The 25,242-nt window shown below is 40.9% G+C and overlaps 1 protein-coding gene across 5 annotated transcripts in view; it reads left to right on the forward strand.

Annotated features, from left to right (window-relative positions):
• Window positions 1-25,242, forward strand: part of AMPH (amphiphysin) — a 265,823-nt gene that overhangs the window by 231,956 nt on the left and 8,625 nt on the right. For 3 of the 5 annotated variants that reach the window (XM_088018242.1, XM_088018243.1, XM_028108945.2), the window contains 3 exons: window positions 4,763-4,819; window positions 9,497-9,622; window positions 23,488-23,697. In XM_088018242.1, the coding sequence (XP_087874368.1) occupies window positions 4,763-4,819; window positions 9,497-9,622; window positions 23,488-23,697 (393 nt within the window). The remainder of the gene's footprint in view (window positions 1-4,762; window positions 4,820-9,496; window positions 9,623-23,487; window positions 23,698-25,242) is intronic. The other 2 variants (XM_088018244.1, XM_028108946.2) reach the window with 2 other exon arrangements.

Below are 25,242 nucleotides of genomic sequence, written 5' to 3' on the forward strand. Positions count from 1 at the left end.
CATGCCACTCTCAAGCCCATGGAGTAAGTTCTGAAAACTTCAAAGGAGACTTCAAACAGAGGCTTGTCTGTGCTGAATGCTTTGTCTCAGAATATTAGAGATGAACAATTTCTAATTTTAGCATTTAGAATTTCCCTATTTAAAAGTTTGACTACTTTCCCCCATGTTACCTGTAAAATGATAAAGTCCGCCCACATCCAAATACAGGTACACACAGACATGGAGGGAGAAGATAATGCATCTCTTCAGTCTGCATAAAACTCTTTTGAAAGGTCATGTCATAAGAATACTCATTACTCATTTTTTTAAATGTGTATGTTTATCAGTTATAAATGCACATCATGTAAAGAGTAACAAAATTGTATTAGAGCGTTTTATATAAAAAGTTCAGACTGTCATACACCTCCTCCGTTTCCTGTTTCTTAGAGGTAAATACTTTTACTCCTTTTCCATATTGTCTGATCTCAGTCACGTGTGTGCATGACTTGCTTATAATGCTACTTCTTGGTCTCTATAGCATTATCTATTGACTCATCTCTCTGGAAGATGCAGACTTAATGTGCCCTCAGACGCGCCCCCTCAGCTCGCCCTCCCTTTCCTTCCTGCCATTCCTCTTCTATAGTCCCAGATAGCCATCCATCCAATGTGTGGTAATAGTAAAATGATATCAATACTGTCGGCGCCCCCACCATGAAGTTTACCTTTAGTTTTATGCTGACTTTCTGTTCTCTTTTGAGGAAATAATTGCAGAGTCTTATTTGTTTGCTTGTTGGTTCGTTTGCTTTGTGTTTTAGGGACTTATCACTAATTCAGTCTCATACTCTGTAGTTAGTTATATAAATCTCCCCTCGTTTTGTTGGAAAATATTAAGCATTTGGTCAGTTTCATCTTCCTGAAGAATTTGCTTGTCTCTCTTGGACTGCTCTGTCTGAACTGGGCTCTCTTTGGCGACACCTGCTGTCACAGCTGTTCCCACAGGCCTATCCTAGGCATTGTCTTCACCTCTCCCTTTTTTTTTTTTTAAGATTTTTTATTTATTTATTTGATAGAGAGAGACACAGCGAGAGAGGGAACACAAGCAGGGGGAGTGGGAGAGGGATAACCAGCCTTCCCACGGAGCAGGGAGCCCGATGTGGGGCTCGATCCCAGGACCCTGGGATCATGACCTGAGCCAAAGGCAGACGCTGAACAACTGAGCCACCCAGGTGCCCCACATTCACCTCTCTTCTTACGTCAATCTATTCTTTTCTGGACACAAATCTTCCTCATTTGTGGTTTAATTCCACATATTAAAACACATCTTCATCCATAAATTAAAGCATATTCTCTAGTAGCTTCCTAAGAAAAGTATGCATGAGGAGTATATATTTGTGACCTTGTACATCTGAAAATGTCTTTAGATACATAATGATCTGTTAGATTGGATATCATATTAGAAAATAATTTTTCCTGGGGTGCCTGGGTGGCTCAGATGGTTAAGCGTCTGCCTTCGGCTCAGGTCATGATCCCAGGGTCATGGGATTGAGCCCCACATCAGGCTCCTGGCTCAGTGAGGAGCCTGCTTCTCCCTCTGCCTCTCTCCCTGCTCATGCTTTCTCTCTCTCTATCTCTGTGTCTCAAATGAATAAATAAAATCTTTAAAAAAAAGAAAAAAATAATTTTTCCCTTAGAATTTTGAAGCCATTGCTCCATCCATTTCTACCTCCTAATGTTGCCACTGAGAGACTGTTGTTTTGATTCTTTTTAAAAAATTAATCTTAGTTTTAATAAAATTAAGAAAACTCCATGCTAATTTTTAGAATAAACAATTTTCCAACAAAAATATTCCACAAACAATAACTTTTACTTCATTTGACTCTTATAGCAGGATTATAGAGTCGTCTTTCCAAAAATAGATTTTGAATTAATATTTGAGCATTTTGTAGGTTTTTTTCCAAAGGCCTTTCTTAATCTTGAATATAACTAATTAAATAGTATTCTCTGGTTGTCTGCGTGGCACATTCGGTTAAGCATCTGAGTCTTGGTTTCTGCTCAGGTCGTGATCTCTGGGTCATGAGATCCAGCCCCTCGTCAGGCTCTGCACTCAGCACAGAGTTTGCTTAGGGTTTCTCTCTCCTTCTCCTCTGCTACTCCCCTCACCCCTTGCACTCACACTCTCTCAAATAAATTAATTAATTTAAAAATAAATATAAATAAAATAAATAGCATTCTCATTCCAAGTATCTGTTAGGTCATTATCCTTGTTGGTTCTTCTTTTCATTTGTTAGCTGGACTTTAATTGAGCATAACCATTAATTTTCAATGACTTTGTGTAATACTATAATGGTTCTCCAACATCGCTTAGATCTACTACTAGAAATTCTCTATCTTATATCAAAATTTTAATTTCAATTTGCAGGCAATTTGTATTTGTATAGAGACTGAAGTATTAAAAATTACTGGGAAATGATAGGTATTTGCCTTTTCTTAAGTTTTTATTTTAATTCCAATATAATAAACCTACAATCTTATGTTAGTTTCAGGTAAATGGATAAAGAGGTGATATATATACAATGGAATATTACTCATTGTTTTCCTTGCTTTTTCCTTTTCTTGGTCATCTTTCTCTGCTTACCAGCTTTTCAACAGATTTTTCACTACTATTTTGTTTTTAATTTCCAAGAGCTGTTTTTGTTTACTGAATATTTGTTTTTTAATAGCATCCTCTTCTTATGTCATGAATACAACACTTCATTACATTCTCTGGAAGTATTAATAATCATGGTCATTGGGGCGCCTGGGTGGCTCAGTTGGTGAAGCATCTGCCTTCGGCTCAGATCATGATCCCAGGGTCCTGGGATCGAGCCCTGAGTTGGGCTCCCTGCTCAGCAGGGGAGTCTGCTTCTCCCTCTCCCTCTGCCCCTCCCCCCTGCTCATGCTTTCTCTCTCTCTCACACTCTTTGTCTCTCTCTCAAATAAAATCTTCGAAAAAAAAATAACCATGGCCATTTTTGAAGGTCTTTTTCCATGTAGAAAGTCTTTGTTTCTTCTACTTCCCTTTTTTTTAAAACTATTCAGCTTTTCCCTTTAATATTTGAGACTTTCCCTAAATGCCTGGTGATCTTGGCTGTCTACTCATGTTTATGTCCACTTAAAAGCTGATGGGAAATTTGTATAGGTAAGTAGAGCTCATGACTATAGGTATTGTTCTGGAATTTTCTGGTTCATTTTTCCTATTGAGGAGCCCCTGGTGTGAAATTCTATAGGCATTTTTCTTGGGCTGGTTAAATTTCTAGCTCTTCTGGTCTCCTGTCTGGTGGGTATAATGGGAAATGGATGGGAAAGAAGTTGGGGTTTGGGGGGAGGGGCCCCAGGCTCTCAGTATTTATTATGTAAATGCTCACTTAAGCCTGCTACTTTCCTAATATGCCTCTGTGTTCCCCAGTCCAGAGGCCCTCTGTTTCAGCCTCTGTGGAAGTAATGTCAAGTCTTGTGCTATGATAAATGGATATAGCTTGGTTTTCGGATACATGAAAGAATCTTGAGGTCCATTTACTTTTTCAAAGACTGCCAGCCAATTCCCCCTCTTTAGCACCACCCAGCTTCCATTTCCCTTGGTCCCCATGTTTCTAATTCTTGATCCTTTGGGAGTTCTGAGTAATACACTGGGTTGTGTTTTTGGCATTTCTTACATCACCTTAGGATACAGATTTTTGGGGGGTCCACCAAGTTACTTCTTCTTTGGTCTGCTTTTCAGTTTCAGAAATGTTACTGCTCTTATCTTTCTTCCCATTCTTTTTATGCTCATGGATTTATGCCTTTTTAAATTTGCTTTATGAAATTCCCTTTATTGTTTAGTTTGGATTCTGGAGGTAACAGATAATTGCCTCAATACATCTTTAACCAACTGTCATTGCCTCATCTGTTCTGTTGGGGAGCCCTGATATCAAATTCTGTGGGTCCTTTTTTTTTTTTTTTTGTCTTCAACTGGTCAGATTAACCAGGAAAGACTCTTCTGGTCTTCTCTCTGGTGGGTATAAGCCTGGCTACTAGCATAACGAGAGATGAATATTGTCTTCAAGGTCACTCTTCCCTTAGATTTATTCCAGCTTGATTTTTTTTTAGGCCATTGAATACATGGTATAACATTTTTAAGTTATGGCTTATTATTAACCCATATAGAAGTCACACCTATGTGATAGAGTAAGATTGAATTTCTAATATTTAAAAAGTGTGAATTTGTAGTTTAGAGCCACTAAATTCCAATTCAGTGTAGATGTCCAGAAGAGAAGCTGCAGAACAAAAATGACCCGTTTTTTAAAATGGCTCTGGGCACCTGGGTGGCTCAGTTGTTAGGTGTCTGCCTTCGGCTCAGGTCATGATCCCGGGGTCCTGGGATCAAGTCCCGCATTGGGCTCCCTGATCAGCGGGAGGCCTGCTTCTCCCTCTCCCACTCCCCCTGCTTGTGTTCTTGCTCTCACTGTCTCTCTCTGTCAAATAAATAAATAAAATCTTTAAAAAACTAAATAAATAAATAAAATGACTCTTACTGTACTATTGTGTGGTATCACACTAGCCCACAGTTAGGTTTAGAACATCTACTGTTAAAATTACTTTTGTATTATCTGCTTTTCTGATTTAAAGTAAAAGACTTTTAAAAACTTTATAATGTATTTATACAATTGATAGAAGCTAATTGAAATGGTATCTTTTTTGTTCTTTTTAGCAAATTAAGCTGGAACCTTCATAATTTTTCATTTTCTGTTTTCTCCCCAATTTTCAGCCCCAGGACACTTCATTATTCACAATGCAGACAGACCAGAGCATGATCTGTAACTTGGTAAGTTGACTTTGGTGTGTGTTTTGGGGGCATTGTTAGTTACTGCTGAACATTCTAGGGTCGATCATTCTAGATTATCGAGAGCTTGAATATCCAGAATGTGGTTTCTGCAGCCCTTTCTTTTCTAGAAAAGAGGAAGGAAAACTTCTGAAAAATCTCACTGTGACTTTGATTTTGGTTGCTTCTGTTTATAAAGGCACAGTGATCCCAGCAAAAAACAAAAGTCTCCTAGTTCTGGGCTTCAGTGGAGCCCCGTAAATCCATCAACGGCATGGATGTTTCCACCTGAGTGTAACTTACTCCACAGGATTGGAAATGAAATCACCTCAAGAATTCATGCTTCGGGATAGATCCCTTGCTTCTCCATCCTGAAGCTACCTCATTTCTCATCTCCTCCCTCCATTGTGTGAGTTGTCAAAAGAAGTCACCCGTAATAGAGATGTGATTCCTCTGTTGCTGCCAAAGGACATGAGGACAAAGCTTAGCTAGGGAGTGAGTAGGAGCCAACAGGATTACTCTTGATGTAAGAGGAGATTCTAACACGATCGTTGTTGCAGTTATCATGGGAAACCTTTGCTGTGGTAGCTTACTAGGGAAGTTGAAGGAAGAGGCCTTGGGTGATGTCACTTGTGAGCTTGGTGGCTATAGGCTACACGGGACGGGGCGTTCATGAGCGTTATTCGTAGTCATTGGCTTTCCCCTAGGAATGGGATATAATTATCCCAGCTCCTGGCTTTCACATTGGAAGCTTAGAATTAGATTTCAGTAGAAGAAATTTTTTTTTTTTTTTAAGATGATTTCACTTCTAAGTAAGGAATTCTGTTCTGGAAAGTTTGTCTTAAAGGTTACTTTGATAATTTCTCAAAGGTCAGTATGTCTGTAGTACCTTGTTGATCGATTGTCATACTTTGGCCTTTTGGGCAACCAGGTGAGAAGTGGAGTCTATGTGGCCTGCAAGTAAAGATTTAAATGTTTAAAGTACAATTATGTTGGTGTTGATAATGGAACCAGAGAGACTTATTTGTCATGTTTCATTGGTGATTGTCAGCCTGGGTGGTGGAGTAAGGGTTATACCAACACTGGAGGATGAGATTTTTAATTATCAGTTGTGAATGGGTCAAGAGAAAAATGGAGACATACTGGTATAAAAAGAAAGGCAGTGGATCATAATTAAACTCACACCTATTACTTTGATGCAAAAATCCAGGCATAGAATCCAGTGGTTTTTAAATTTCTTAAACCATCTTCCTACTGTCCACAGCTTCTTGTGAGAACTTCCATTGGCTGCCCTTCCCTTCTGTGGATATGTGTTCTCTGAACCAGACATTTTGCACCTTCTTTCTATTGTGGAACTTGGCTTTGTCATGCCCAGCATTGCAGATGCTGCTAATATTAGCTAAGCCATTCGAAATCATAGCTAAACCACGTCTCCCACTGTGTTATGATTCTATAGGATCATCCCAGGAGCAGGACAGTTTCCCAACATTTGGTTCACTGACTGAGCAAGGTGAAGGCTGAAGTTGGTAGTTGACTGCACATGTCCTTAGTCTGCATTTTTATGGCCCCACAGGACATCCCTTGAGTATAAGTTTAAACTCTGCAAACCTTGTTCAGGGCTCAGTTACCTCGATGGCCCTTTGCAGTTCTCACTGAATTAGCTCTCCCAAGTTTGGAAAAGCAGGACTCTAAGGTAAGTGCCATCCTGGAGTGTGACTAGACTCTTATGCCCACTCCCAACCTATGTCCTTCGTGGGCAATGACCTGCTTTCCATCTTAGGACAGAGGATACTGGAAAATGTGCAGTGAGGCTCCACTTCTCATTTTGTTCTAAAGGAAGAATTCCATTTCTGTATCTCAGAGTCAAACCATTGTGACATCCCACTGCCTCCAATAAATTTAGAGTATACTTTTCCTTTGTGTGATGATCGCCACCCCAGCAAACAATAGGAAATGATCACCAGCGCTCCCAAATGGGGATGGCATGCCATCAACCCATTTGCAAGGTCTCTTCAGAGAGGCATCTTGTAGGAAAAATGTGGGTAGAAGCAGGGCATAATTCTTTTTTTAATTTTTTTTTTATTGTTATGTTAATCACCATACATTACATCATTAGTTTTTGATGTAGTGTTCCATGATTCATTGTTAGTGCATGACACCCAGTGCTCCCTGCAGAACATGCCCTCTTTAATACCCATCACCAGGCTAACCCATCCTCCCACCCCCCTCCCCTCTAGAACCCTCAGTTTGTTTTTCAGAGTCCATTGTCTCTCATGGTTCATCTCCCCCTCTGATTGCCCCCCCTTCATTCTTCCCCTCCTCCTATCTTCTTTTTTTTTTTTTTTAACATATACTGTATTATTTGTTTCAGAGGTATAATTCTGACAGGACTATCTTAGATTTTTCCATGAGATGTGGTTCACAATTTACCTTTGCTTTTCTTCTGTCTTGACAATATATTTACAATTTTACATTATCTTAGAAGGAATCGAAGGGTGACTTCTATTTCTAATTTGGAGTAGTTGATTTTATGTGCAATCATGCTATCATGTTTGATCCTTCCTCATCATTGAGTGAGTTATATTTGTCCCCCTAGAATTTAAGTTGTTTAATTGCATAGCTATATGGTAATATCTACTGTGATATGCTAATATAGGGGAAATGTGGTGACTTGTGGGGACATAACCAATCCTACATTCTTTTCTGTTATGCTTCTGTTGCATTGTCTGATTTCAGCAAGCAAATGCAATTCAGCTCCTATGCAAAATCACTTACTTATTGTTGCCTTACATAAAACTTGAAAATTTCTCTGGACTTCCAGGAAATCCAGGCTCTGATACAGATATTTTTTCATTTTAAGTTATCTTTTTTTTTATGTCCAATGATGTATTTATTTGACTCCTATTTTGAAATTTCTCTTGGCTCCTTATCTGGCTTTAGGCTTTCTCCTTAGACACTCAGCCCACAGGGGGACAGCCCTCTGCATATGGATTTCTTGGTGCTTTGTCAAATTACCCTTCCTGTCCTTGTTGTGTAGGTCATTTGATACCATCCTCTCATAGCAAATCACCTTGACTTCCAAACTGTAAGGTCATATCCTGAGACCTTACAGTATCTCTTTGCTGCTCTCGAAACCATGTTCCATTACGAAGATAATTCTTGTTGAACAATAAAAGTGAAATCTTTTCCCATAAAAGTTCCTGAAAGTATATTAGAGTGAATTTTATCTCATTCTTTCTTAAAAATTGTGTCAGATCACCTCTTAAAGGTTATAAAAGCCCATAAAAATATCAAATCTCTGCACACTTATCTACCAGAGTGTCCTTTCTTTTTTATTATGCTCTTGTAAAGGGAAGGTCGGTGTGGGATCAAGGCATGAATCACAATGGAGGGTTTGGTGGGGGGCACAAGAGAAACATTTTGCGTATTTATCCAACACTAAGCTATTTGTTACTCATTTCCTGTAATCTCAGTCACACTTCCCCATCCCGTCTATATGGAACTTGCCATGTGCACCAACCTCTGTGAGCAGGTATAAGAGAGAGCTAGAGGAGGCTCTTCATTGCTTCTGGTGAGAGTCTGACAGAAGTGAACTGATTTCTCCAATCACAGTATTTATTGGAGACTTCTTACTCCTCTAGGAAAATGTTTTTCAACTTTCTTACAGTTTGAATGTCCTGATGGGAAAGAACCTTAATGTGCTTTCTCATGGCCATCCATTTAGTGAAGTAATGCTGCTAAATAAACGTGCTTATGTTGGTCAAAATTGAAAAAGAGGAAACATTTTCAGTAGCTGTGGTGACTGTGTTGGCTGTGGTGGTTTTAATGGCCTGTTGTGACATAATAGCACTAATTTTAAAACGAACAAAGTCCACAGCTAAGAGTCCAGAGGTTGATTCAGCATATAATTGGAAGATGTCTATGAGTAAAGGTCACAGTGGGATGGAAAGACGTCACTCTTGTCCACACAATTAAAAGTGCCTAATTGGTACCAGAGAGAATACGACCCTGTGGTTCTTTATGGAATTAGTGTATTGTAGGAAAAGAAATGGATTGCTAAGAATTTGTTGGGGGCAGGGGAGAAATGGAATAAGAAGCTGAACAGGAAAGTATCTGTGATTGTGGTGGCTACTTGCCACCTCCCAGCCAGAGCAGTGGCAACAATGGCTTTGTAACGACCTACTCATGCAGATGAATGCATTTTGATCTGAATATTGGGATGACCCCTCAATTTTGGATGCAGTGCATATCAGCAGAACTGGGAGGTCCCCAAACCACGTGCCTCTGAGCTCTTCCTCCTTTCAACTGGCAGAGGTGGGGAGCTCCTAGGTTCTCCTCTCTCTCTGCCAAATAGCAGAGAGTGCCACTTTAGGATCTCTTATAGATGTCATCAAGTTGCAAGTAAGTACAATGAGTAACCAAAATGGTAAGTCTTTGTCTAACTTCAAGGGAAACGACAGTGCTTGGTGATGTGAAAGAGAGGCTTAATAAGAGTCCATGTCTAGACTTTTCAGTGAAGGGCTCATGATGCCAAATGTGGGGCTTTTTTCCAGCACAGATTTAATGAAGCTAGTTGCCTATAGGATGATGAAGAAAGTCTTAATTGCCTAATATTCTGTGATGTTTATCTGTTCACGTGTTGAATCTTTTTCCTTTAACCCTCAAAACAAACAATCAAAGCCTGACTCTGAACAGGCTCCACCCACAGAGCCGAAAGCAGAGGAGCCCCCTGTCGCTGCCGCACTTGCTGTTGGGCTGGACTCTGGACTGGACACCCAGGCTGAGGAGCCAGTGGAGGGGGCAGTGGTGAGCACCACCCCCCCTCACCCTCCCCTGCTTCCCCTGCCACAGCCCTGCTCATCTCATGATCTCATTTCTCCCTTCTCATCTATGTTCCACTTGGGCCAAATCACCTCCTCATCCGCCATGGCTCCCCAGATTCAAATAGTCCTTGTGCCTTTGACAGTGAAACTTCATTCTCTTTTATGTTTTTAAGAGGAAGATATCCAGAGACCTGATCTTACGAACTAGAGAGAAATGTCACATAGCCACAGGCTGGTTCTCAAAAAAGGATGCCTCCATTCTCTTCTGAGATGCTCTCATTCATGGTAGATAGTTGTAGAACTCACAAATAACCAGCCTTGTTAGTGCTGTGCTCTACCTGTGATTGGTAGAGAAGTGCCTCCAGTGAGGGACCAACCTGCAGGTGATGAACAGAAGGATCATAACTTTGTTGCTTGTGTCTACATATTGATTTCTTACAATACTAGTTTTGTAGGTTGGTTAAGTCCTGACAAGGGATTAAAATCCCATATTAAAAATCCTTGAATCTATAAAGGTTCCTGTGTGTTGTATAACCATTTCTTCAATATCATGTCTGATACTGGCTCTTACAAAAAGAGGGACCTTGAGGATGTAGAGGGTGGGAACTCTTTGTCTGCTTGGAAACCTGTTCTTACCCTGTTCCATACAGCCATATACCACACCACATCACACACAAACTGGGATGAGCTCTATGTGCACCATGTTGAATTGGATAGTGTAACACTCAGGAAATTGTAGGATAATACTAAGGAAACTTAAATTCAAAATACTAATGGAGAGGGGCACCTGGGTGGGCATCTGACTCTTGATCTCAGCTCATGTCTTGATCTCAGGGTCGTGAGTTCAAGCCCCACGTTGGGCTCCACGCTGGGCATGGAGCCTACTTAAAAAAAAATAATTCATGGAGAGTGAAAAATAGTTTGTTGACGAAATACAGTTAAAATATCTCCCAAGAATCTCAATCAGGTTACCATTTCCTACAGCCTTTATAGAATCTGTACAGAGATGAAAACCAGTCTCCCTCTCCCTCAAAACAACATTGACTAGATTAGGTAACTAGAGAAATATAAGTTATATTTTGCTCTTATTTGTTGTTGTTTTACTGGGAAGAGGTTAGGTCATCTGTCAAATCTGTAGTTTATTAATAGAGTAGAAAAATAAATAGTAGGGCAAGATAGTGATGGGAAATACAGATTAAGAATAACTCAAGCAAAATGATCATGTTTTCCATTTAAAGATACAGAGATAAAGAAACCAAGTCCTGTAGGGAAAATAAGAAATGTGGTGTTCTAGTTTAAGTCCCTCTTGGAAGTGCTGCTTGCACAGACTGTAAATTGGGGAGTGCTGAGGCTCCAGGCTCCAGCGTCCACTTTTTCTCCCAGATTCACTAGTGATCTCCATATCTCAGTACAGAGGGAACCCTTTTGTTTGGTGTCTGATTGTGATGTCCTCCAACTTAGCTTTAAGATTATTTAATAACAAAGGAAGGGAAAGATACTGTTGATTTTGTTTTACTACTGTTATAATTAAAAAAGAGATGTGATTTTTTAAAGAATACGGATGATACCAGGGAGTTAGAAAGATACTGATGAGGTTTAGATGTTGATTTAAAAATTGCTTCGCTTCCAAAAAGTTCTTACCAGTTTCTATTTTGAAAAGTAGCACAGACTTCATCTTCACCAGTGCTTTTAAACCACATTGGTTCCATGGCCCAGACTACTCAGTGTAAGGCTTAATGCCAAAACACCCATGGTTTTGAGCAAAGCTGTTTGATGTTGTGCAGTAGCTAGGAGGTGTGAAATAGACAAGCTCACATGTTAAATATGGGCTGGAATGTTGATTGTCCATGATCACCTCTCCGAGGGCCCTGGCTTCGTACCTCGTGCACCTACCCTCATTATAACAGACGTATAGAAGTAGGTTTTTGTTTTTTCAGACTCCAAATTCATTGGTTTTCCAGTAAACAATATAAATAGCTACCAGTCATTTAAGTAGCTACTATATCATACCTACTATAAAGATTTAGAATCTTTTTAACCAAGGATGATTTTAAAAACATTTAACGAAGTGTACAGTACAGAGGCACCTGGGTGGCGCAGTTGGTTAAGCACCTGCCTTTGGCTTAGGTCATTGATTCCATTTTCTTGTAGAGAGTCATACTCTATTTTTTTCTAAATTTCTGTCAGCTCCTGTATTTTGACTTGAACTGGACCAAAGCATGTTTTGTTTTGGGTTGTTTTTTTCTTTTTTTTTTTTTTTTGGCCTGTTGTTTTTAAAGAAATACACTGCAATTCAATTTAGGGTTATCATCATTTCTAAACCATAAATGGGAAAAAGATCAAGATAAAGATGTTTTTAGAATTGGTGGAGAATCCTGGAAGATGAAACACTGGCCTATTATTTTGGGGACTACTTTTGTGTTCACTGCGTTTGATTTTTTGAAAACATCACCAGACTTAAGCTGACTTGTCAAGACCACTTTCAACCACCAAATATATATGTATATATGCCAGACCACAGTCTATGAACTTCATTGTGCCAGGAAGATTCCTGTCGACTTGAATCGAAGGCATGTGCTCGTTTCTTCCTTCATTCAGTTGACAAGTATAATTTGAGTTCTCTGTAGATGTCAGGCTTTGTTCCAATCTAGGGGAGACAGTGATGCAGGCAGTAGGCACGGCTCCTGCCACCCTTGTTCACAAACACTGGTGGTGGAGGAGGCCAAGACTGCACAGCCATCGGGATTTCCTTGGGGATGGTCATGTGCATGGGAAAGAGCATTTGAGTTTTCTCCTTGTGTGGAGTAAACATGAGAGCAGGGCTCCCACTGTGCCTCCAGGTATGAGCTCCCAATAGGTCAGAAGAAGACCTAAGATCACGGAAAGCCAGAGGAGCTTGATTTTTTGTCTGTCCTTCATGGTCGTAGAATTATGTCCAGACTCAAAGTGCTCACTCTGAAGCATGCTGTAAATTAAATTAAATATACATATGCCTTGGAAATGATGTACCTTACTATCTTCCTCAGGAAAAACAAAGCCGCTTCTTGAACAGGCCTGGGTGAGGGTTGTGCACTATTATCGTTTGTTCTAAGTGTGATACTTAGAGGTGAATATCAGGTTTCAGGTGGTTCTTCCATTGTTGAGGAGCTCTTTGTAGATGATGGGTGCCTAGTGATTTTTTAAGTGTTAGTCTTGATGTGTGCTTTTTTTAAAAAATGAGGTGAAATTCACGTAATACAAAATGAATCCATTTAAAGTGAACAGTTTGGCTTTAGTATATTCATAATGTTGTACAACTGTTAACCTCTGTCTGGTTCCAAAACATCGTCATTACCGCAAACCTCCTACCCATTAAGCAGTTACTCCATCCCCTCCGCCAGCCCCTGGTAACTGCCGATATGCTTTCTGGGTCCAAGTCCCAAGTGGCTCAGATGCTTTCTTTGAGACTTACTTTGTGTGGCCCGAAGGGAAAGGTGGTCTTACTGGAACAGCAGGAGAGCAAGGTTCGTATAAATGGAATCATACAATGAGTAACGTTTTGTCTGTCTTGGTGTAATCTTTTTGTCACATAGGACATCTTGTGTTTTGGCTTGACATTTTTAACAGGGCTTTGGTTGTAATTAACTGGGATTAAAAAAAAAAAAAACCCTCTCCTATTCTCTCTTCTTAGTGTGTGTTGGTCCAATTCACAAGCCCACATGGAAACCATTCCTAGCCATCAGCACACTTGTACAGCCTGTGTAAGACCAGACCCATTCAAGTTTTTGACAGTAATGCCCACCTCCTCTCCCCCTGCAAACCTCAATCCCTGTCCCTCCCCATACGTCAGAGTTAGACGTGGCAGAGACATGGCAGAGCCTTAGAGACAACTTCTGCTGGCTCATCCCTCTCACTCTATGGGTGACAGCGTGGAGATTTATCTAGTCCGTGGATAATGTGGAGCTGAACAACCAGACCAGCATGTGTTCCCATTCTGTGTCTGCTTCTTGACCTTTCTTGTTTGGTCTATCCTCCCAGCTCCCCCCAGGGCAGAAGGGCCCCTTACATGGACCACTCCTCATGAGTGGACACGATTTGGAACCAAATGTATGATCAGGAAAAAATGTTCTTTTTGAGATCAGGGAAATTTTCTCTGACAAATTGCCTTCTGTTCTCGCAAGTCCCAAGTGGCTCAGATGCTTTCTTTGAGGCCTACTTTGTGTGGTCCGAAAGGAAAGGAGGTCTGACTGGAACAGCAGGAGAGCAAAGTTAAAGTACACAGGGGTCATATTGTAATCGTAGACAGCACTGAGGGCTGATGTTTGACGTGTTCTCTCACAGCAGCCCTGGGAAATTGTTGCCCCATTTTACAGGCTAAGGAAACGGAGACACAGAGTTTAAGTGATTTAACCAAGAACACACCCAGAAAGTGGTAACATGAAATTCAAATCCTGGCAACTTAATCCATAGACAACCATCTATTGACTACACCAGATGCTATGTTTTTTTAAAAGGGCAGGCTTTCCAGAAGTATATTTATAGACCAGTTTACTAAAGCCATCGGGGTCACAGCTAGGCTGAAATCTGTCCATGCTGACATCAGCACATCCTACAACCAATATTTAGATCAGTGGAAGTACCTGGTTTGTAGCTGAAGGGGCAAAATGAAAGCAGAAATGCTTGTGCAGGCTTAGCCTTGAGCTTCTCAGAAGGAACGTGTGTTCTAATCCCCTACTTTGGATGCAAAGCAAGTATCAAAGAGGATGTAAAAGAAAGACCCCTGAATTGAGAGTCTGGAGCATTGTTTCCATGGTTAACCAGTGAGGTGGCCCTGGAGAAATCATTTCACCCTTCTCTGCCAGTTTTCACCCCTGTAAGAGTGCTGTACCTGTTAAACTCTATGTTCTCTTCCTGTGTTCAAAAATCTACAACTTATTACATTAAAAAATTAAGGATTTCCAAATCCCTTGTGATATTTGCTAGGCAATTGACATGACAGATCATCCCAGCATAGGTTTTACTTACCAATGCCACAAGCTATTCAAAGGCTACAAAAACCAGAGGGTTGGCAGTTGGGTCTTCCAAGGGCCACCATCCGCTGCCTACCCTTCCTCAAGATTCAGGCTCTAGTCTGTCATCTGGGTGGGTTCTAGGCTGCCCCGAAAGGTGCATGTGGTTTTTGGCAGGGTCAGGGTGGGAGTTTTGCCGACAGACCATGATGACATTTAGGTGATTTGCAGATCACCATTTTTGGTCTAGTCTCTGGGTGGGTCTGGCGGACCCACCTTCTGCCACCCCAAGCCTGGGTCCGCTCACAAGAAGGCAGTCTGAGCAGTGGCAACAAATGCTTCATGGATCATTCAAAGATAATGGGGCCAGGGGCAAGGTCAACTGTTCATTTGCAGTGTAAAGGCATTTTCCTTAATGAGGCTGTTTTTGTGACTGGCTACTTTGGAAACTAGATCTTACTCATGGTGCCATCTCTTGAGAGTGCACAACACACTGCATTCACCTTTGCTTTGAAAGAGAAATCCACCTTTCCTATCCACGTCTTTCATAGACTTTGCAAACAAACCTCTAATTTAACCTTCCGTGTTCTACTGTGTATCATTATTGGATATTTGGCCATGACCTGAAAGGCCAGATTCACCAAAAATTCATTAACGTTGAAGATCTGAAGTTCTGCAGAAAAGTGTGGTGCTAATTCAGACAGGCGTTGCCATGGCAACAGTGCTGCCAGTGGCCAAGCTGTGCTGGGACCCGGCTGCTGAAGGTTCATGATGGCACTGCAGGCAGTACTCAGGGAGTAGATTGAAAAAAGATGATTGAGATGGTCAAGGGGAAGAAAACCACTAACTTCCTTTATTAGAAAGGGACGCCCATGGTTATATCAAATGAAGTTTGTAATACCAGCTGCCACCTTGGACAGGAGCACCATTGGAGGCCTGGTGTTCTGGGGGAGGGCTCACCTCTGCCATCCTGCTGAAGGAAGCTGAGGACCTGAGCTGTCCTAAGTAGAGTTTGTGTGAAGAGGAGTACTGGCCACCAGCCCATGGCTCGGTACATCAGTCTCCAGGGCTGTAATGAGGCTAGCTGCCTCTTAGGCTTTTCTTTAAAATGCATCTGGAGGAAAATCCTGTATTTCCATAGAAATGCTTGGCTCTTCAGACAAACCAAGGACTCACATTGGATCCAGATTAAGGGATGGCCAGGAAAAGGCAAGGATCGCCTATGACTAGGATTCCCTCTGTGATATAATTTATCTCCCTTTGTACTTCCCAGAGGGGCTCAGGGGTCACTCCATCTCTCATGCTGATGAGTGCAAGAATCATAACTAAAACTCGGATCCCCGGTTGTCACTGCAGTGGTACTTCATTCTATCCTGTCTCCTGCCCTGTAGGATGGGTTAGGTGAGTCCTGTGGTCCTTCCAGCTTTGGGAGCCTACTCATCTCTAACCTGTGAACACAACTATGAATGTCCAGGTGCCAAATTTCTAACTCTGCAGTGCAATGGATAAAGCCAGGAGATGGTTGATCTTTTACTTTCCCATTCCACACATATTTTTCTAAACAATGAATCTGTGGGCCAATGGGCAAAACTAATGTTAAGGGAAATTCTCTCCGACCAAGCACTTCTCGTTAACTTTCTATCATGTAATTAGCTCTTAATTAAGAAGGATTTTATGACATGTTTGCTTAGATACCCAATAGTACATGTAAATGAGTATTTTATTTATAAACTATGAATCTCATTTTAAAGAGTAGCATTCCAAGACTGTAAGTGAATGTATTCTAGTTTATGAAATTCCACTCGTATTCTTTATCAAGCATCCCTTGCTTGGGGTTGTCCAGAGGGAGCAGTGGGTCCGTGGGGACGCTCCACGTCTTAGGATCATTACAGAACTCTGATTCGAGAGGAGCGTTGTCTTCTTGGATACAGGATGGTATGATAAAACATGGAATTTAGAGTTAGACAGACTGCGTCAGTCCTGATTTGCTGACAGCCTGAGTTACTTGATCTCTTAGAGTTAGCTGACTTGTGTAGAAAATGGGAATGATACCTAATAGGGATGTTGGGCACATATTATGCAGTAAATGGGACACATCCGGGATAAGGCCTAGAGAGCCCTAGAGTCACAGGAAAGGTTGGTTTCCCCCATGGGCTGCAGAATGTGCATACATTGAAACTGTCGAACAGAAGCCTGCATCTGGATCAGAATGATTACGCCATGCTTGGGGTAAATTGGTGAACCTAGAATTCAGTGATCTTTCAGTCAAGCACCTCTTCCAAGAGCAAATGTCTAGAAGATGGGCACTCTCTGACTCCAGTATAAAGTGTTCTTTAACCAAATTAACAATATACAGTGCATTTCTTACATCCTTTACTTATCATTTGTGTCACTTGCCCCAGGAGTATTTTAATGAAAATGAAATGCATCCCAGGAGCATGTAACGGAAAATTAAATGAGAAACCTGAAAACATTAAAAAATAAATCACAAAAAATTATATCAGATTCACTATTACTAGGTTTTTTTATTTTAATGCTCCTTATACTTTATACAAAAAAAGTGAAAGTTTCAGTTGTACTATATTCTAGAAATACTGGCCAAGCCCAGGAGGATTTTGCACAAACCGAGGCTGGAACAGATCTTTAAATAACAATCACGGAGCCTGGCATGGATAAATATGTGACAGCTTCATCCATCCAGTTCAGGTAGAAAGACGATTGGTATCCAGCCCACTGTGAGCATGGGGCATCGGTCCAAAGCACCCAGGTCCTCTTCGGCCTGCTGCTTTTCTCACAGCAGCTCACTCTTTGACACATCCATTGGGGCATTCAAGACCGATGTTTGTGTGTAGATGCTTGGTGAATCACTCCCCAGCTGCTGTTCTGAAAAGAACATCTAAAATGCCTACCCGGGGAGGAAAAGGAACAAAGAAAATGATCCTATGTCCGCTGATCAGGCCTGGAGGGATCTCACCTCATTTTAAATCATGAAACAAACATGTTTTTAAAATGGCATAGAGGGGCGCCTGGGTGGCTCAGTCGTTAAGCATCTGCCTTCTGCTCAGGTCATGATCCCAGGGTCCTGGGATCAAGCCCCGCATCAGGCTCCCTGCTCGGCGGGAGGCCTGCTTCTCTCTCTCCCACTCCCCCTGCCTGTGTTCCCTCTCTTGCTGTGTCTGTCTCTGTCAAATAAATAAATAAAATATTTAAAATAAAATAAAATGTCATAGAGCCTATAGAAAGAGCATCACAAAAGAAGGAAGGAATTGCATTGTAGAGTTCAAATTTTCTTTAGAGAACAACAACAAAAAATTACCAGATTTTTTTTTTGTCAGTAAAATTCCAAGATGACCTTCATCATGGGAAACAAAATTGAAAGAGGGGTGATAAGGTAACCACATTGAGATAAGGAAGCTACTTCTGAGACATATGAAAAGGGAGCTCCATGACATAAGAAACAACTTTAAGGGGAGGAGATGTAATACTAGAATTAAAACTTGTGGATGAAGGGGTGAAGACCAGACGCCACAGTGTAGAGAAGTGATAGGTAGACTGGTGGAGCTCTTCCAACACAAAGAGGAAAATCATAAGGAAAGATGGTAGGCGTGGGGGCCAAAGACTGAGGAAAGGACGCACTGCTAATCAGTTTGCCAAGAAGGAACCGTGAAGAAAGGAGTAGCCGCCCCACCAGCCAGCCCCATGCAAGAAACATTTTTCTAGTTGAAGGGATTCCTGCCTGCAGATCATGAGAAATCACCAACAAAAGGCAGAATTAATGACAGACTAACATCTGAATGTATTCTTTTAAAATTTTAAATTCAGAGTTTACAAGAAAGTTCTGCAAGTGTTTCGACTGGGGGGAAAGAACATGCTAGCAAAGAACAATCAGGTGGACCTCAGACACGCCCTCCCCTGAGCTAAAGCTCAGGAGCTCTTGGAACACCTGGCCGACTTTGAACACACAAAAAATCACATTGTAGCCGTTTTACCCCAAGACAGTGTACTTGGTCACATGTGAAAGCAGCAGAGAGATATTATCAAATATAGAAAGGCTATAGAATCACCAGAGAATTCCTGAAAAACATTTTATGAAGATGTATTGTGATAGACCGAAAGATGACTCAAAGTCATCATGGATGGAAAGAATAAGGCAAATGTAACATGTCATTTGAAGCTACCAGATGGTAGGTATTTGGATGTTCACTGCCTGGTTCTTTTTATTTTCTCTGTATTGACTGTTATAATAAAATGCTGGGCAAAAACTCAAAAACAGTCCTTAATAGAAACATTATAAATGAATAAAAGGATTAGTGTTTAGTATTTAAATTATTTAAATGTACAGTCTAACCAATTGCTATTAATATGGTTACAAACCAAGATCTCCCTTCGGAGTATTATAACATTTAAAAGCTAGAAACCAACTAGTGTTCAATGACAAAAATGATATAAATAAGTTGTCAAATAGAAAACACAATAAAGTACAAATTATATAGGCCATTGATATAATTTTTCTAAGAAACAAGATCCCTGTGTTATAAAAAAACAGACAATAAAGCCCCACTAGGTCCAGAAAATGATTGAAAATAAATAAATGTTACTTCTTTTATTATCTTTAAACCCATGGTCTCCATTTTTTTTTTAATCAGAGGAATTTCAGTTGAAATAACCTAGCCAATAGATACATATGGAATTTTATACCAGGGTTGTCCTCACCCAGACCAGTTACTGGCAGGTGGCTTCTCAGGCATTGCTCAGAGCCCACATTGCCAAGGAAACAAACAGTAAATAAAATGAATCCATAAATTACACAAAGCCCAAAGATCACAAATTCTCGCATAGCCAATCACTGCTCATCTGGAGTCTGGGTCCCTGTTGACCTGCCTTCAGGGCGCCGTCTCCTGGAGGTCTTGGCTCTTCTCTGTCATCCTGTTGTGTCTCCCTACTTTGCAGGATACACAGGCCATTGTTGCATGCATTCATTTTATCCCACCTCCAGAAATTTTGCTAAGAGGTGTTTGGGAGGACACTGACATGAATGCCATGACCACATCGCTTTTCATCAAGGAGTTTGTTGAGGCAGAAGTTGAAGAAAGCAGTAAGATCTGTGTGGTGTGATAAAGCGAGAGCCATTCACCTCAAAGACGTCCCATGCTGGTCCTTGTGGTTTGTGTGATGCACGTGCAAATTGCAATAGGGTGTCTGTGCCTCATGGGCTTTGTGGATACAGTAAACGTGCCTGAGGGCAGGGAGAACTTTTTAATGTCTCTCTGCATTATATGTCTCCCCCCCTCCCCGCAAAAATATATTTGGCCAACAGACAGTACAGTCTGGGCAGAGGATAAGATAATGGTGTTTCCTTTAACATTTGGAGGAACAAGAAAAATTGAACATCAAAGGCTTGAAATACTTTCCATGGTTTCATTCGTCTGGTCTCCCTGGATGACACTTAAAAAAAAAATAGAAGTCATGAATCTTTGTGGTTTTTCCTAGCAGGTGTAACATCTCTGGTAGCAAACAGAGTCCAGAAAATGTTTTCCGTTTCTCAATCTATGAATAGCTAACAAATTGGACTCCATAAAAATAATAACAAAAAGAAGGATAACTCTGTCGCTGAAACTCTTTTCGATCTGGAGCTAACACTTAATCCGAGCAAATGGGAGTCCTATTTTCTGTTGTATTTTTATGTGGTTCTGTTATTGCAGTTGGTAAATATGCATTGGAAATATTTTGGTAAAGAGCAGAAAATGTGCAACAGATTCCAGGCATAAAGGGAGCAACATTGGGGACCCCTGATTTTCAGAGCAATTCTGGAGGCAAAAAGATAGGAGGGAATATAGGTAGCAGACAGTCCTTCTGTTTCTGTAACCTTTTTAAGGTCTGTAAAATCAAAGTGTTGTATTTGGCTAGAGAAATAGGAATTCATTGCTAATGGACTCAGAGAAGGGAGGGATGTTAATTTCTTCCCTTTTCCAAGTAGGTCATTCAAAATGTTTGGTTTATTCTGCTCTGTAGTCAAAGTGCCAGTTTCCTTGGTGCCCCGCCTTTACTAGCATTGTTAATTTCAATCTTTTGGTGATATTTATTGGCCATCATCCTTTCATCCCTTTTTGTGTATGCTACAGAGGTCAGGTAGATTGCTGACAGGTAGAAGCTGGGCTATTTGTGCTTTTTGAGTTCAGCAAACATCAGGGTGTGGACAGACAGAGCCTTTGGCCTCCCCCTGCTGGTGGCCAGCATCACAGCAGCCACACTGTCTGGTCTAAATCACATCCAGCCAAAGACGCCTGTTTAACTTACTTAGCAAAGGCAAGATGATGACATATTGCAAGGTACATCTTGCAGTAGTAAAATCGGATGCAATCAAATTCATAGCTACTTAGAGTGCTAGAGGTAAATCAGGGACTCATCATTAACATTCTATTTGTATGGAGAGAGTTAAATTATTTTTGGCAACACCATTAATACTTCACAGAAATATATTCTCTTCTGGACATATATCAATTCAGTTGAGAGTAAAATCCAATCACTAATAGTATGTGCTTGGCACATATATGTATGGAAGGATTTATGCATAATCACTTGGAGGAGTAGCCTATTAAACCACAGAGTGGTTGCTTTCCTGTAACTATGTGTATGTGTGTTATGTGTGTGTGGTGGTGTGTACTGTTCTGTTTGCCCGTACCATCTGCATGATATATAGTCCATCTGGTTTGATGCTCTTGAAACCAGGGGGATATTCACTCCATGGTGTGATTTTCCAAGCAGATGGAAAGCATAAATAACTTGGAATTCTGATAACACAACTTGCTTTCTACATTTGAGCCTGAAAGTCCATTGTATGCATGTTGTCTTTATGTATAGTTCTGATGTGGAAGAACTTTGCTAGGTAATCCTTAGGGTCCTGGAGAAAGCCTGTTGATTTCTTCAACAATAAAGCTATGAGCAATTGTTCACTGCTCTTCTTGGAATGGAGATGCCCTGCTAATTTATGTTTTCACATTACTCTCTTGACAATATCAACGGTACATCCATACAAAGACCATGTTTATTTAAAACAAGAGATGTAATTCTCTTAAATTTTTAAACTTTCTATTAGGGGGATTGTCAGTCATTCACCAAAATATGAATCCCCACTTCAATAACTGTTAGCATTTAAATTTGCTTTAAATGAATATATTACAATTCACATAAAGAATTACTTTTCTGAACCCAGTAACTTAAAGACAGGGTGGAAAGAAAAGAAAAAGAAACGGTACGTCATGGGTGTGACGACATTTTGGATCATTGCACATTCTGCATGAGCCAAATTTCTATGAGAGACAAGTAAAGGTCTAAGAATATGAATAATCTTTGGCCATATAACAAATAGTATTGCTGTTAGCACTATTTTTCATCCCTAAAGTAAAATATTATGTTGTAGAAAAATGTATTCGGTGGCAGGTCATTTCTCTTTAATTTATTACCTATAAATTTGAGTCAGAAGGAAGGTTTTTTTTAAAAATGTGCTGCTTTGAGAGTAGGTATGTGGCTCACGTTCTCTATCTCCCACTTCTGATGCCCACTCGGCAGGCATTGTCCATCCCCTGCTCTCTGTCCGAGAGTCAGTATCAACAACACTGGAGCTTTCCTAACCCAACAGGACAAACTGGGTAGAATTTATTCAATAGAGAAGAGGAATGGCTAATGCTAATCACACCAAGATAGCAAGATCAATTTTTGGAATACGTGTCCTGGGTATATTATATAAGCTCAATCGAATATTCTTCTTCCTCAGTCTTTTCTGATTTGAGCTTCTCAAATCAGGCCTGCCACACTGATGTTAGAGTCTTAGATGTGTGCTCTGCAACCAATCTGCCTAAAGTTAAAACTTCTGACTGCACTTTCTTTATTTAAGTAGTGCAAGTTTTAAACACTACTTACAGGCTCTTCTTTGGACTGCCTGCAACTTTAGAAAATACTCATTTTTTTCTTTTTCACTTCTATTAACTCAAAATCTGATTTGAGTTTTTATTATAATGCATATTTCATGACAAAAATTATTTGCCCTTCATTCTCAAGAAGTCTCATTGAGAAAACTCCCCAGTGTATTTTTTTTTCATGAATGTGATTTAGCTTCTGGGACCTTCCCCATGAAGATTTTAGAGTTTATACTGAAATGTGGTTTTTCTAAATTCTGACTGTGCATGATGAGGATGCCTTTCTTACGGAGCTTTCTTCCATGACGCAGGTTTTGGGGCAAGGCCCCTTCCATTTTGTGACTCTGATGTCTTCAAGAGTTTTGTGACCATCAGCTTTCAGGCAACCAAAGTAGAAACAGCTTGTGAAGGGGACCACCCAACCCTTAAAAGCCATGTCTCTTGAATGACTTAGGTCACTTCCACTCAAATTCCATTTGCTGAACCTGACTGCAAGGAAAGCAGAGGAATGTAGCCTCGTTGGGGGCCCAGAAAGGATGGGTGTTTTTGTTTGTTTGTTTGTTTCTTTTTTTTTTTTTAACTGAAGTAGAGTTGACACGTAATGTTCTCTTAGTTTCTTGTGTACAGCATAGTGATTGCACAGGTCTGTATGTTATGCTCCGCTCACCTCAAGTGGAGCCACCATCTGGCACCCTACAGTGCTCTTACAGTACCATTGGCTAGGTTCCCTGTGCTGTGCCCTGCATTCCGGGGGAAGAGCAGTCAGTTCTGATGGACGGAGGGCAGACTCTGCCTTGCCGGAATCCTGAGCTTCGGTACCTTCCACAGAGCTTTCCACACCTGATGAGCTTCCACAGAGGGGCCGGAGGTGAAAGGGCTGGGGCTGGCTCTTCTTGAGGCCCTGTGCAGATACAGACATGGCCTGTCTGGTGTCCGGGCTGCAGGTCATACCTGGAACGGACGCCGATGTGGCTGTTGGAACCGTGGTGTCAGCCGCTGAGGAGGCCCCAGTGGAGGAAGCAGAGACAGAGAAGGCAGCTCTTCCTGCTGGGGAAGGAGCAGGTGTGGAGGAGGCCAGGACTGACGCTGATACCACACAGCCTGTAGATAGTGACCGATCTCAACCGGAAGAACCAGAAGCAGCTGCCCCTCAAGTGAGTATCCCAGGGAAATGGAAGTTCTAGGGAGGCGGTGCCCAGGGTGGAATGTGGTTTATTTGTGAGTGCTGGTAACAACTCTGGGTGCAGAACAGGTTTGTGGCCATTACATGGTACCCTGCTTCACCAAATACAATTTTATATATACACATACATACATACACATACACAATATACAGTATACAATTACATATATACTATTAAACAATATACAATTATATAGACATAAAATAAATTTAAAATAAAATTCTACATAGATAATATAATTACATACATTTGTAGAATTTTTTATATTTTAAATTTATTATATATGTGTTCTTTATATTTTTATTTATTATTTATGTATTTGCATATAAGATTGTCAGCAAGAGTCTGAGCCGGGCTTTCTCCCAGCGTTAGCATTGCGAGGTTCACACAGGCCCCCAGTGATGGAGGAAAAGAAAAAAGCACAGATGATGTAAGCGTGAGGAAGAGAATGTGACTGGATGGCGGATTGTGCCGATTACGTGAGGAAATAGCCATCCAGTGCTTTGCCCAGTGGCAGGCACGCAGGGAGAACCCAATATTAATAGTTATGTCCTATCATTATTAGTAGTATTTGGGGATTGTTATTATCACCAAAGCGCCCCAAATTCACCATTGGGGAGCTCCTTTCAGCAAAAGTCCATTACTGTTGGCACGTTCAGGAGGCCAACAGGTCATTAAATACATACATGAAGTCATTGGACTAGCCCCAGCTCCTCACTTCTTCAGAGAAGTGTTTGTTCAAAGTCCACAAATCCATATATTCCATGATGTGGGGGGCACACACAGCAAGGGCAGGTCTTCTAAACCTCACACTTGGTCTGGATTCCAGAAGGGTAACAAAAGTGGGCTCTCGATGTGATGCTCTCCTTTGTCCTGATTAGTTTACTCATAAGAAATTTCCCCCAGATCTCTTCAGGGTTACTCAAAGCTTGAAAATAAATGCTTCCTTTCATCCCACTAGAAAAACATCAGGTAGTATTGGTATTTGGAGAAATAACACAAAAATATGTGCCATTTGTTCATGAGATTTTTCTTGTCACAACGCCAGAAGTGTTTTTGTATTATATTGTTAGACTTGAAAAAGTGTATTATTTTCTCCAAATTGAAGAATGGAAGTGCTTAAGCCCACTGATATCTGAGGGAATAGAGAACTTGATCTGAAAGGCAATAAACATCTCCAGGCTTCCATTATGCTAGTGAAATTCGTCTCCTCTCGCATCTTTGTTACAAAATAAAAAGGAGATCTTGATCCTTTGGTTCAGCTCCCCTCCCCGCCCCCCAGTGTAGAGTCCTCGGAGGAGTGGTTGGTGGGAACTGTCATCCCTCCAGCTCTAACTGCAGTGTGGGCTCTGTGATAATCAGCAAACAAAACAGACCTGGATTTTCTCCAAACACCAGCCAGATCTGTACAAACAATACGGTTACAGGCTAGTCAGGAGTCCCGTGGGTCTCTGGGAGAAAAGCAGTCACAGGAGGTTAAATGTCAGCTTCAAAGAGTGTTAGTATTCAGTGGGA

Source organism: Eumetopias jubatus, unplaced genomic scaffold, assembly GCF_037043125.1.
Source record: "Eumetopias jubatus isolate StellerSeaLion01/CBP00866 unplaced genomic scaffold, mEumJub1_p1.0 scaffold_14, whole genome shotgun sequence".
Lineage (NCBI taxonomy): Eukaryota > Metazoa > Chordata > Mammalia > Carnivora > Otariidae > Eumetopias > Eumetopias jubatus.